The following is a 14674-nucleotide window of genomic DNA, read 5'->3' as shown; positions in this document are numbered from 1 at the left end:
TATTAACAAAGACAATAAAAACATCTTAATTACACATTAATTAACACTATAATATCCACAACACACACCTACATTTAATTACACAATTACAATTAATAATTTCTAATGAATTAATAGAAATTAATTTATAAATATTTAATAATTAATCAATAGGAAATTAATTACTTACCAGCCTTCACACCATTTACACATATAAACACCACAAAACACACCTAAAATTAATGACACAATTACAATTAATAATTACTTAATGGAAATTAATTTATAAATATTTAATAATTAATCAATAAACAATTAATTACTTATCACCCTTCAGACCGTTTACACGTATAAACACCACAACACACACCTAAAATTAATTAGACAATTAACATAATTAATTATGAATTTATTAATTGAAATTAATTAATAACAAATTATTAACTATTATTAATTAATCAATTAACACATGATTTATTCTATACATTTTATAGAATGAAATTACTTCCCACCCTATTCCCCTATAAACCTACAACCCGCTACGGAACTAAAAACGCAAAATTCTAATTAAAAAAAATATTAACTACTATAAATTATAATTTAAATCTATATAATTAAATTACTTTGGGCTCCTTTTCCCCTATAAATCCACTACCCGCTACGGAAGGAAAAACAAAAAATTAAACTTAAAATAAATGAATAACTACTAAAATTTTAAAACATATAATAAAATGACAAACAATTCTCATTAAAACCACAAAAATACATAACATTATTAATAATTCGATATTTTTGTCAACTATATTTTTTAAACGATATGTACTACATCGATATTTTTGAAATCGATGTTAATTACCGGTCAGTCGATATTCTTGTCCACGATATTTCTGTTGTCGATATTTCTTCTCCACAACATTTTTGCAGCGATATTTAGGTTCCTCGATATTTCTACGTTGATATTCCTGGTCTGCACCTTTGGTAGTATTAAATTATTTCCATTGGCTCCTTTCGGCTTTCACTCTAATCTTATGTGAAATATGTATATCCTTGGTTCAAATCCAGTCTGATTGTCTACGCCTTCCACCTTTCTAAGGTCAATCAAGTCTGTTGGCAAATAGTAGTCCTGATGCAGACTTCCTAAAGCTCATAGGCACGGCTGCAGAAGTATTGTGCACTTTAGGACTACAGGTAATATCAGCCCTGAAGTTGACTAGTTCATACTATATGCTCCACTGGGTGATAAATGTAGTATACCAGAAGCTGATACGTTTAGTTGTTTATGTCTGTATCAAAATGTCAACTTTTTAATGATAAATATCTCTGAGTGGCTGGTAGTTTGGAAATATTGTATGTAAAATAAAGATAATGCATCTGCACCTCAATTGCCCATTTGAGAGAACATGCAATGTATTGTGAACCGTGTTGTCAGAGTCCCCACCTGTTGGTTCCTCCAGTTTATGAAGGTGTGAATGTACAATTTCATAGCTTTCGTAACGGAGTTTCTATTCTACTAAGGACACAGAGGTGAGGATTATGCTCCACCTTCTTTAACTCCAGCACATTTAACACTTAAGAAAACTATCTTTCCAAAGAACCACAGGGAAAGGAAATAGAAAAACGTCAACCAATCAGAGAGCACAATGTCCCATAAGAGTATGTGTCTTCCTTTAAGCCCCCTCTTTCTACTTGCATCAGTGGCCCAAGTATCCATCATATTTTCTCTTGTTTGGAACCCTCCACAACTACAACACAAAATCATGTCAAAAAGTCATCTCATCCAAAAGAGATTCATCATGCACACTGAGTATTAAACAACATCAATTCCTAAAACCATACAACTTACCATGTTCAATTAAAAACATTAGGCTTGAACTTTAACCAGCATCAGTTTCTAATGTCATAGCCCAGTATTAACATGCCATATAACCAAGAAAAAGTTAACACTATTGTGCTTGCGTTTCGCCAGAGTTGTGCCATTCCAAATAATGGGACGGGGTCTCTGGGATGGGGTAGATCTTGGCCTAGGTTGAGGGGGCCCAAATAAACATACACCAGCTGCAACTAAAGAGGTTCTATCGCTGAAGCCACTGTCTGGTGTATGGAGGCATCAATGGCCTCACAGAATTCATCGCCCAGTGGGAGAATGTAGACTGACTCTTCCTCCATATAATCCTCTTCCACCTCCTGTATCATGTTATGTGAGGATCGGTTAGCAAGAACCCTGCAACTCTTGTCAGGCTCACAATAAGATGGAACAAATACACCCATTTATTTCTATGGGGTCTAAGACCTGGGCACGGTCCATGGAGTGCCGGGCAGTACTTGGCAAACAATGGATTTTTAAAGGGAGGACGGGTGAAACAAATACATATCCAACCACGTCGGGCTTAGGCACTGCTGAAGCAATAATCGTATACAGACAACCATGGGGCTTAAGGCTTTCGGGCCGGATGGGGAAGAATAAGGGCCAAGGTTCTGTGAGCACTGAGACTACTTCAACCCAATGTTGGCTTGCTGACTGCGGAGCAACACATCGTACGTCTCCACCAGCAGCACGGCCTTTGAGCGATTTCTAGCGGGCAAGATCTCCACCACGTTCATGCGGCCAGTCTAAAATCCCTGGCGCTCTTCAAAATGAGCACTGAGATGCGTTCCTGTAGGGCACACGCCTGTAGGGGAAGAAAGAATGTTAAGGCACGAGCAGAGAACCGAAAACATCTGCACATAACAAGCTACAATACCATCAAAAATAATAGAAGCAAAGAGACACTCATCTGTTAGAACAGCAACAAAAGAGAGGCCTTAAAGGAAGACACAGACTGTTATGGGACATTGCGCTCACTGATTGGTTGAAGTCTTTCTGTTAGCGTTCCCTGCAGTTCTTGGGAAAGGTAGTTTTATTATGTGGTAAAGCTGCTGGAGTTAAAGAGGAGAAAGTAGAGTATAATCCTCTCCTCCAGTCCTGACATAGAATCCCTTCTACTCATCTTTTGGGACGTAGCATTCGAACCATTCACCAGTTTTTTGACCCAGACCTTCTGTGCCCCTAAAATAATTTTAGCCTTCATTGGATCCGGCATCCGGATGTGGATGCTAATGCTAACTGGGCTACATCAGGAGTAAAAGAGGGAAAACAACCTCCCTCATCCCACCAGGGACTATAAAATAAACCCCAAAATGATTTATTTAAATTCCCTGCGGCACTCAATCTCCCATCATGTACTGCTCCCCCGAATTCCACCAGTGGAATTGCATAAGTTGCTGTTATATTATATCTGCTTGTTACTTATGATTTCTAGATCTCAAAGAAAGGAACTGATTTTATGATGCTCCTGCTGGCATCGCCCTTTCCTCAGAATGCACTCACGCAAAATCTGTAGCATCTAATGCAACTAGCCTCGAATCAGTGTTTACCATTTTCTCTGCCATCCAAAGACTGTTACACACGCTTGTTTCTGCATTTCCTGTGTTGATCACTGCCTACAACTCTATGAAGTCTAAGATATTGTTAAGAGCTTTGCAGAGGTGCATTTTTGTAAACTTGGCCAAGCTTGGTTTGCGGAAGAATTTTCATGCAATATTTGTAATGACTGGTTGTGATTTACTTCTTTAAAAAAACACTTTTGTGGGAAATTCATATTGATGTTCACAAAGGTTGCAAAGTTTTACAGAAAACTTCACAAATGTTCAAGCGTTAAACATTTGCAACTGTGCAAATGCCTAATTTCATCGAGTACTTCTTACTAATGTACTTCTGATGTATTTCTCTGGACGTCTATTGAAATAACGGATGGCTTACAATTTGTTAAACTAGTCGTTTAACAGACGTTACATCAAAGGACCCACCACAAATATGCGGCTTACTGATCTGCAGTTGCTAGCATGCCCCTGTTCCCAATTTTTTGAGCAGCATCTTCCCCTTACATTATTATGCATCATTATGCAAATAGAGCCATATATTTAAATAACGTTTGCAGTGCTATAACAGTCAGACATACTCAACCCCAAGACCCTGCTTAGTCCTGATGAGCCTCCTGAATCCTCCGTTGGGTTGAAACGTGTTGCCACATCGAAACTGCTTAGAAACAAATGAGCAGTTTGGGGCAAAAGTAATTATTCATTCAATACTATCTCAGTTTTATGTACAATTCCCTGAACTATTTCTCCCTCCCACTCTAATAAAAAAGTGACCGGTTTCACAAAGAATTGAATGCCTATTTTTTGTATAGATTTTTATAATCTGTTTATCATCAGCACTTCTGACAGTGTTCTTATGTTTGTCACTGGGAATTAATATTCATGAGACCCAGGAGTATGTTTCATTCACGAGAGGTCATACATGAGTCATCCATCTGTTGCTCCAGGAGTAACCAAACCAAAAGCCTAGATTGGGATCCTATGTATTTTTAAAGCTCTATGTAGGAGAACGTGTGTGCTCTGTCTTTGAGCAGCTCGCACTTCAAAGAGTGTTGAGTAATTTCGGTCCTGGCTATGAAATCAGATGCTGTTTTATTTTCAATATGTGTATGATTGGAGTTCGGTGTAAATTGCCTTTCTGTAATTTACCACCAGTTTAATGTAGGTTCTGAAGTCTATGCATCCTCCTAATTTTAAGTACTGTTGATGCCTCACTGAGATACTTCATACAAAGTCCCTCCCTTCCAATCCATGCTGTTCATTCTGAAAAAGGGACCATACATTGAGAATTACCTCCGCCACATGACTAACACAGTGAGCTTCAGCTCCACACAAGAACCCTCCAAAGCAAAAAAAGTCAGCCTCCCATGCCTCCCATCCCTTCCCAATATGGCCAACCCATTACACCCTTGACCTCTATAAGAGGCGGGCCGGCCCAACCCTTAAGCCTATTTTTTTGGTTCTGCGCTGCAGATCCTCCAGAGTGTGTCTTCAGGTAAGTTGGGGCGAGGTCCTGCTCCAGCAGGTCCCAGGACCCTACGGGAGAGGCTCTGCTCTAGCGGGCTCGCAAACTGGTTCCCCCACCTTCTGGCCCTCGCACTACCATTTAGTTTTCCCGCATTGCTCTGGTGAGGGTCTGGTAGTTGCGGGCTCTTGGGATTTGGTCTGCCCTGCGGTCCCCCCTGGTAACTTTATGATCTGCTATAGCGGGCTCTGGGGTTGGGACTATGCCGTTTTGGTAGCCCGTCCCTGTGTTCTAACAGGGAGTAGTTCCAGCCTTGCTCCCGGGGAGGCTGCGGGCTTCACTTGATTTTTGAGGTGGATTTTTGGGTACTGAGGCCTGCTGGCTTTGGGTTGCTCCCTGGTGTTGTTGACGTTGCTCGGGCTAGTTTCGCCTGGAGCTGGCTGGTGAGCCTGGCTCCAGGAGTCTGGATGGGTCTGCCCCGGTGGTGAGTGTTGAGATTAGCATGAGTGATGTGAGGGAGGAGTACACCTGGGACCTGAATTGGGCTGGGCTTTCCCCACACAATGCTGACTCTGCCCCCTGTGGTGCGTCTAATGACCCTAGCCTGCCTAGTGAATGGAAGAGGTGGCTGAGGAAAACAAAGTACTCCAAAACCAGCTGCGACTGGTTTTTCCCCCACCCTGCACCCTGAGACAAAGGGATTTAATGTATAAAAAGGGGCTGTGTCCCCTTACAGGTTGTTCTCTTCTTGGATCCTTCTGCTGAGGGGGGGCTGCTGCTGCTGGGCGCAAGGAGGACCGCCACTGGGGATTGCCTCCCTGCCTAAGAGGACCATGTGAGCTGGCTCTAGGCCCAGCCTTGCCCCCCCACCTCCTGAAGGACTTTGTGCTGGACTTTGGGGCCATCAGCGCATGAGAAGCGCTTTACTTTCACCTTCTGGAGCCCTATAGCGCCTATAATGCCAGAAACCGGTCCCCGGAAGTTTGTTTCCTTTCCAGTAAAAGAATTGGCTTGGTAGTTTGGTCTGCCCTGTTCCCATGATGCACTGGGCCAGGGACAGACTAATTTCTGTCCCTGGGATGAGCTGGGATGGTGCAGTGAGCCGAAAAACGGTGATGGATCAAGCCCTGATCTGTTGACTGGGTAGGAGTATTCTGCTTAATTAAGAAACTCTGTCCATCACCACCCCCTTTTCTGAATTGTTTTGTCCACCATAAGCGTGGAAGGGTATACTCAGACATGAGTCCCTTGCTCACTGCACCATCAGGATTCAAGCAAGCCGGGCCGAAGACGGCTGTAATGCCAGAAACCGGTCCCCGGAAGCTTGTTTCCTTTCCAGTATAAGAATTGGCTTGGTAGTTTGGTCTGCCCTGTTCCCATGATGCACTGGGCCAGGGACAGACTAATTTGCATGTAGCCAGGTTCTGAGCTGGGATGGTGCAGTGAGCTAAAAAACGGTGATGGATCAAGCCCTGATCTGTTGACTGGGTAGGAGTATTCTGCTTAATTCAGAAACTCTGTCCATCACCACCCCCTTTTCTGAATCTATAGAGCCTGGGAGTGCTGGATTTGCCCCTAGCGCTCAGCGCTCAGAGCGCTTTATTTTCACTTTGGCGGCTGCCCCTGCCGCATTTTGCCGATTTTCAGCGCGGGTGCCACCCTGCTTATTTGCCCTTTATTAGACCCGTGACGGGTGCCCACCCTGCCAGGGACCGTGTCTCCAAGTCCTGAGATCACCGCCGCCGGCCTGACGAAAGCAGGAAGCGAAGCTGGCCGCCTGACTGTGGGCGGGCCCGCGAGACGGAAGTGCGGCCGGAAATGCAGACGCTACAAACAGGAAGCGAACGGGAGCCCACCCCGCGCTCCTGTGCTCTGAGGAGGAGTGTGGCGTCATCTCCCGGGGCTCCCCTAGCTAGGGTAGAGCCCCCGCAGCCCAGGAGAGAGAACCCGAGTCGCCGGTAGGAGCCGCCCCCAAGAGAAGAAGAGCGGGGCTCCGACGAGAAGCAGAGTCCCCGGAACCGCCCGGTGAGTCACGGAGGGCTGGTGAGGGCTCCCCGAGGGGAACAGAGGGGCCGGTCTCAACCCGGCTCCTGTTCCGAAGCGGGCCCGCTCCAACCTCAGGGGCATTCCTGATTGAGCCCTGAGAGGCTCTGGGGGGCAACTACTGATTTTGAGTCCCCCGAGCGGGACTCCAACGTAGGCGGCATTTGTGAGGAGCCCTGAGAGGCTCTTGGGGGCATAATTTACTTTGAGTCCCCCAAGAGGGACTACGACGAGAGGGGGCATTTGGTAATTTGGAGCCCAGAGAGGCTCTTGGCGGCAGTGTAATTTTGAGTCCCCAGAGAGGGGGGCTCCAACGAAGGGGAAACATTTTTGCTGCAGAGCCCACGAGGCTCTAGAGGGGGCCACGTCTGTTTGCTGAGCCCAGGAGGCTCCCATGTTGGTTCTGGCCCCATTGAGTTTCTCAAGCCTACGAGGCTCCAACACGGGTTTTGTGCTATTGATGATTCAGCTGCCCAGCACTTAGTGGGCAGCTGCCACGTGTAGGCTTTCTTTGGCTGCCTGCGCAGCCTGCCCTGACATTGGGACACAGGGAGTCCTAGCCCCATGAGAGGTCAGTTGGCCTGGGGGACAGTTCTTGTGATGTGCCCTTGCATAGGGTACATGTTTGGTCCTATGTGTATTGCGCAGATGTGATTTCCTGCTTAATGTAATGTGATGCAATGCTTTTGCCCATGCCTCTAACAATGTATCTTTAATGCCTAGGAGGTTGTTTGCCCTAGAAGAGTGATGCTAGTGAGGTCATGGTGCCCTGCGTGATATTTACCTAAGGTGTATTAGGATTACGTAGGTGGTGTTTACCTGTTACCAGTGGGTACTGGTTATGTACTACATGTGCTAATTTTGGTACTACAGTATGATTATGTTCTACGTGCTAATTCTAAAAGTGATTACTCCTGACAGTGGTCCGGGTGGCCCTGTCCCATGTAAATAATCCCCTGTAAAATCCGCCCGTGCCGATGGCACCTTGTAAAGTGCATGTTTATTATCTAACGTTTGTGGTATAATACAAAGATAATTTTTTATATATACCTTTGTGTGAAGTTTCCTTTGTGGTGGGCCTTGGGTGTTGTTGCTGGGTGCGCGCGCAAAGCTTTACACACTGCTTCTGAGATAAGCCTGACTGCTCGTGCCAAGCTACCAAGGGGGTGAGCAGGGGTTATCTTGGCGGGTAACTTCCTTACCCTGGCTAGAGTGGTGGTTTCTGCCTGACTTTGGCGCAAGCCTTAGCCAACCAGAAATCCCATTTCTAACACTGGGGTTCTCTTTGCTTTCCTGGGCATGGTGGCCCCTGATGGACGTTCGCTTCCTTTTTGGTGGCGAGGCCCTGGGCCTGGTCCCTTTCGCTTTTCGGGCTCCGTGGACCTCCTTTTGGGTTTTCAGTTTTTCGTTATTGGCTGGTGGGTTCACTGGGAATCCGGATCGTTCCAGCGGTGTCCTGGGTCTTTTTGCCTTGGGCATGCCTGGGTTTTTTCTCATTGGTATCGCTCTCCCTTCTGGGGGGGGTCCTTTGTGCGACTGGTGTCTTTGTCCGACCTGTTTATCTCCTTGCAGATGGGGTTTAGGGACCTTCAGTGGTTAGGTTGGCATGCTGGGTTCCCTTCTGCGCCTCATTTCGTTCTGGCAACTACAGCCTGGATGTTTTGTTTGAATCTGGTTCTGATGCTTCTGTCCTCGGGTGGATTTGTCTCTCTCTCTGTTGGTGGTCTGGGTTCCCTTCTGCGCCTCATTCTGTTCTGGCAACTACGGCCTGGATGTTTTGTTTGCATCTGGTTCTAATGCTTCTGTCCTCGGGTGGATTCGGCTCTCTCTCTGTTGGTGGTCTGGGTTCCCTTCTGCGCCTCATTCCGTTCTGGCAACTACGGCCTGGATGTTTTGTTTGCATCTGGTTCTGATGCTTCTGTCCTCGGGTGGATTCGGCTCTCTCTCTGTTGGTGGTCCTCCGTGCGGTGTTACTACTGTGTTTCGGTTGGACTGCGTCTGTCTGCTGTGTCTTTTTGCTGGATCGCTATGGTGGGTTTGCCCTCTGTTTCTTCGATTCCTCTGTTTGGGCTTTTGCTCCACTCTCACTCTTGGCTGTCTATTGGGCAGTCTTGGTGTTTGGCCCCGCTTGCTGCTTTCTGTTCTGGGGCCTGTTTGCTGTTGCTTTTGGCTCTATGCAGTCTGGTTCCGTGCCTTCTCTGTCCTCCTTCGGCCTTTGGTTGGGGCGGCTTTTCTTGTTGCACTTTTCGTGTCTCGGGGTATGTGTTTTCCGGCCCTCCTGGTGTTTTTCTGTCCCAGGCTGGTTCTTCCTACTCGTGGTTGCCTCTCTCTTGGGTGGTCCTTCCACTCGTCTGGTCTTTGGGGGTTGGCCTCTTTTGTGGGCGTCCCATTCTGGTCCGATGGTTTTTTGTGACTTTCCATGAAGCCGTTTGCAGGTAGTCCAGAATACTGCGGCTAGACTGGTCATGAGAGCACCTGCCAGGCCTCCCTCTAAGCCCTTGTTGGATGAGCTGCATTGGCTCCCTACACGGCAGCGCATCAGCTTTAAGATATGCTGTACGGTCCACAAATGCTTATATGGGGATAGTCCTAAATACCTTTCTCAATCACTTGAGCTGTATCAACCCACCCGGTCACTCCGCTCAAGTAACCAAGCTCTTCTAAAACCCCCTGCAACAAAAAAATCCAGACAGGGAGACCGAGCATTCTCCTCAGTCGGCCCTGCTTTATGGAATAAACTTCCAACAGATTTGAGAATGACAACCAACCATCTGTCCTTTAGAAAGGCATTAAAAACTCTTCTTTTCCAGGAAGCATCTTAGCTCTATTAATCAATCTTATTGACTCTATTAATGTTCTGTCTGGCAAAGCGCGGAGATACCCTTACGGGATTGAGTCCAGTGCGATATAAGAAATTAAAATTAAAATTAAAATATGTGCTCACTTTGTTTGTCATGTGGCGAGGAAGACTAACGAGGAGGTAATGCCCCGGTTACTTACCGGTAATCTTCATTACTCCGAGTATAGTCTTTCTCGCCACATGAGTTCCCATCCCTCCCTCCCTGTTTGGCTATCGGCTTCATGTTTCTGCTTGGTATTTTCAGGCTGAAGGGTTGGGCCGGCCCGCCTCTTATAGAGGTCAAGGGTGTAATGGGTCGGCCATATTGGGAAGGGATGGGAGGCATGGGAGGCTGACTTTTTTTGCTTTGAAGGGTTCTGGTTGGAGCTGAAGCTCACTTTATTAGTCATGTGGCGAGGAAGACTATACTCGGAGTAATGAAGATTACCGGTAAGTAACCGGGGCATTAATTGAAGCTGTTTTAATCCTTCTCACTGACCAATATAATGCAATGAAAATGCAAGCGATATCAATAATGAAACAACAATATCACCATCTTTTTCATATAGGGCGGCAACAGATACTTTCAAGTTCCCTTCCAAGAACCTTGGCGAGATTGCAGCAATCTGTGTCGGGCACTGTCCAAAAGATGGAAAGAAGTTCTCTCCAAAAGCGGATACATTCTGGCATTTAAAGGAGATCGTAGTTACAGAGATGGAGCTCGGCAACAAGTAAGTACTATGCAGTGCTCCAGGCAATGAACATAAAAGAAAGTCTTGTGTGTATGTTACATGGAATCTTAGGAAGAAGAGCTCTTGAGATGTTATGCCTCAAATATGTAGGTTGTTTTATTTGGAACAACTTGTCGGTGTCATCAATTTAGTAATGTGGAACATTCGTATGTACTGCGCATATAAAGATGTGAGTTACTCCTTTACTACATGTATGTTACGGCTGTTTCTACTTAACTGTGCTATGAAAATTGTTAGAAATGGGGGTCTCTAGTTAACACAGGCTGGCGCCAATGTCCAAATAGGGACCCTTCTTCCTAAGTCAGGGCAAGTGGGCTACCCCCTTCGACAACCCCTGCTCAACCCTGTGGTAACGTAGCATGAGCAGTTAGGCCTATCTCAGAGGCAGTGTGTGAAGCATTTATGATCATGTACAACGACACCACAAAATGACACCAGTCAGGTAGATATAGAATAATAGTATCTTTATTTAACAATTTAACTCAAAACTCACTAAGCGTTTCAACAAGCTACAATGCCTGTAAACAAGTAGGGACTCAAAAAGGCAATAACCAGGTACCTGCCATTGAAGGGTGACACAGCACGCAACTTCTCGAAGAAGCAGAGACGGTGACAGGTGGACTCCCATTGACAACAAGTCTTGGCTCCAGAGGTCCGCAGCGTGCACCCACAATGATTCGGACACTCGGGGACAGGCGGGTACGCAGCGACTGCGGCAGCCCGGGCTGGTGGTGGCCATGATTCTCGTCTTGCAGCTCCGTGGTGGGCTCACAGCGGCAGCAGCTCTCTCTTAGCTGCGGCGGCCCACAAGACGATAGCGACAATCCTCGACAATGGTGAACAAGCTGCGGGCACTCCGCGGCAGCAGCTCTCTCTTAGCTGCGGTGGCCCACGAGACAATCACCAATGATGCAAAGGGGACAAAATGTGTGGGCACTCAGCGGCAGCAGTTCTCCCATAGCTGGGACGGCCAGCAGGACAAGTCTTAATGGGGCAAGGTTAGCAAAGGTGCGGGCACTCAGCGGCGGCAGCTCTCTCTTAGCTGTGGCGGCCCACAGGATAGTTGGCAAAGGTGCGGGCACTCAGCAGCGGCAGCTCTCTCTTAACTGCAGCGGCCCACACAGATTCAGGCGGGCTCTCAGCGGCGGCAGCTCTCTTAGCTGCAGCAGCCCACACAGGTCCAGCGAAAGTTTAATTTAATTTAATTTAATTGCGGGTTTCTAGCGCGCTTGAATCGACTCCCAAAGGAGTATCTCTGCGCAATAGACCGCTGGGGAACCCGTCCTGGCTATCCCTGTGAGATGGTCCCTACTGGGTATCTCCAAGGTGAAACCAGGCATCCCCGGCGTATGTGGGGGGCCGTTGTAGAGATGAGGCAAGCTAATGCCCAGGGTTGCCAAGTGTGATCCCTGGTTAGAGTAGGCACCGAGATGAGAATTATCGAGTCCGCTGACCCTGGTCCACCACCCTGCCGCGTCGGGAATTGAACCATGGTCCCGGGCCGTCCTCTGCTCCCGGGTCTGCCGCCTCTAACCAGTGAGCCACACCACTCCTTTAGAAGGTTCAACACACATACTCGCCAAGCCTACAGTAACGCTTAGGCAAGAAACTACCGAGTTTTCAGAAGAGGCATTTCCAAACATGGGATATATAAACTGTCCTTACTAAAAGGTGTCTCTCAATGTCCTGAACATTAATATGTCAAACTTGGAGTTCCTGTCAGGTTCCTGGGGTTAGATAGGATGATAGAAAGTATTCCACCACCGGCCCATTCTGGCCTATGAGAAAGGATCGCTTCACAGTAGCGACAGTGAAAGGGAGGGTAACTGACTATTAGAACATGCTACACAGATCTAGGCATTATGTATATCCTAATTCATATAGCCATCCTTACACAGGGAGAATTCGCGCTGTGGCACTGATTAGCAGTGGCACAGCACCCAGAGCATTTAAATCCAGCCAATGTAACAGAGAGGAAGAGAAGAAAGGAAGGGGGTCCCACGCCAATGATGCCAGGTCTAACAAATATGTTTTAATTTTTCCTCTCAGACAGGTCATACAGCTTTTCACAATCTACACACAAACACATCTTAAACTCACCTGTTAAAGAAAATTCCAATTTCATCAATTACTACAAGATTCGGTGTCTTAAGGACTCATCTATAAGAAGACAGTATTAAGAATTCGGCAAAAAAAGCATTTGTCTTAGCTTTTCAACTGTACATATCATTATGGTGGTAGGTTGTGTTGCTATGGTAGAGCTGTTGATGGCTCCAGCATTGTCAAAAATAGGCAGGCCTGACGCTGACACAAATGATGTTTGGTAGGCTGCCAAATTTAAGGTGAACCATTCCATTTCCGAGTTCCTCCTGTATGGGACCTTTAAAGTGATTTGTTAATTGAGACACAAAGTGTGTGCTCCCACCTCAAAATATCTGAATCTCAACAAAAACATGTGTAGGAGGCAAAATCCGAAAAGGCAGGTACTTCAAATAAGACATAAACAAATAACGTCAATCATGATACCATGCCCTTATGAAAAATTCGAACAGTAAATGGGTGTTGATGACTAGCTTCAAAACGGTAGTGAATTGTGATACTAATGTTGGCGCTATAATGATAAAATTGCACACTAAACATATATGCACTGCACGTCTGCTGCAATTTAGTAATGATGTACAATCAACTAACTATACATAGTCGCTTGTTACTCAAGATAGCTTACGTCAAAAGAGTGTTTCCAGGCTGGTGTTCTTGGTAGGGATGTCTATCATTAGTTCACGATGGCAGGCTCCATACTAGATTTTAAGACTATCGATATGGTATAATTTTAAATGCAATTCATCTAAATGGAACTCATGTATTTAAACAGTGGTTATAAAGACCAACTGGCATGGCTTATTGGACATAAGTTATTGTTTCATTAAAAGTCCTAGCAAAAATGTGACGAGAATAAAAGAAACAAAGAAATACCTCAGTTATACCAATGTTGAAATAAGGCTAGCTCAGGTTAGCTTGGTGTTAGTTGAAGATCTGCTGCAACAAAGCACTGCAAGCATATTTTGACATGGAACCAACTCTTTTTTCAGTTTAAAAAAGTATGTTTATTAAAGAGGCATTAAAAATAGAAGTGAACAATGTAAGATAATAACATACATAGAAGTGTGGTTATAATATCATGGGAAAATAACATATATACGAATTTATAAAGTCTGGTAGCTTATACAAAATTATAGCACTATAAAACTTTTAAAGATATTTAAGTATTTATAGTTTGAGAGTACAGAATGTTCAGGTAGTTGTAAAACTTCTTGCTCCATGGGGGTACGTATAAAAGAATTAGTAATAACATAATGACACATGAAACTTAAATAAACACAGCATAAACTTTAACCAGATTGAGATGTTGAAGCTCCAGAGGTGTCCATATTTTCTATTTTGCATAAGTTTATGAAACTTATCAACTTAACAGGGTCCTTGTTGATGGTTGTCATATTGCTATAAGTAACTTTGAAGAGGGGGTGAAAGAGACCGTAGCAAGCACCAAGAGAACGAGGATCTGGTGTCATACTTAGGAATTCTCTGTATCTATCAGCCATACTTTTGGCATAATCTTGAGAGAAGAACACTGCGTGACCTAACCAGACAATATGCTTTAATTATTTAGAGGTCCCTTCTGGCAAATGTAACAACTTAGGAGGAATTGTTTGGAATAAGGCGAGAGGATCAATCCCTCTGTGCCCTCAGTTAGACCATATATGCGCATGTTATTCCTTCTATTTCTGTTTCCCAATCTTCAACTTGCTTCTGCAGGGAGATTGAAGGGAGCTTATTTTACTGTCGGTTGTACCGTAAGAAGATATATTATGTTCTACTGCAAGCAATCATTCATCCATTTGAGACCATCTCTCAGTAAGGAGTTGCAGTTTGGCATTTTTTCCTCCATAAAAGGGCGCAAAGCACAGAATTCTTCATGTAATAGGACCATAGAAGCAGGAGGAAGCAACTTTGTGGGAGAAAGCGGTTCTTTTTTGAAACGCTTCGTAGAAACTTTCCCAGAGTTCGCCGGAACAGAAACCTTGCTCGTAGATGCGCCATTCTTCGACGGGGATGCTAAAGAGTTCTACATTTCTGCAAAGTTTGCAAAAATCTTAGAATATTTAACAAATCTCTGCATTT

The 14674-nt window shown here is 45.2% G+C and overlaps 1 protein-coding gene across 1 annotated transcript in view; it reads left to right on the top strand.

The window, feature by feature from the left end:
• Positions 1-14674, top strand: part of LOXHD1 (lipoxygenase homology PLAT domains 1) — a 1115079-nt gene that overhangs the window by 1083799 nt on the left and 16606 nt on the right. The window contains exon 46 of the mRNA XM_086960347.1: positions 10313-10474. Coding sequence (XP_086816473.1) covers positions 10313-10474 — 162 coding nt within the window. The remainder of the gene's footprint in view (positions 1-10312; positions 10475-14674) is intronic.

Source organism: Lissotriton vulgaris, chromosome 3_1 (genome assembly GCF_964263255.1).
Source record: "Lissotriton vulgaris chromosome 3_1, aLisVul1.2, whole genome shotgun sequence".
Classification (NCBI taxonomy): Eukaryota; Metazoa; Chordata; class Amphibia; order Caudata; family Salamandridae; genus Lissotriton; species Lissotriton vulgaris.
Note: the sequence above shows the minus strand (reverse complement) of the source record. Positions and strands in the feature narration are given on the sequence as shown.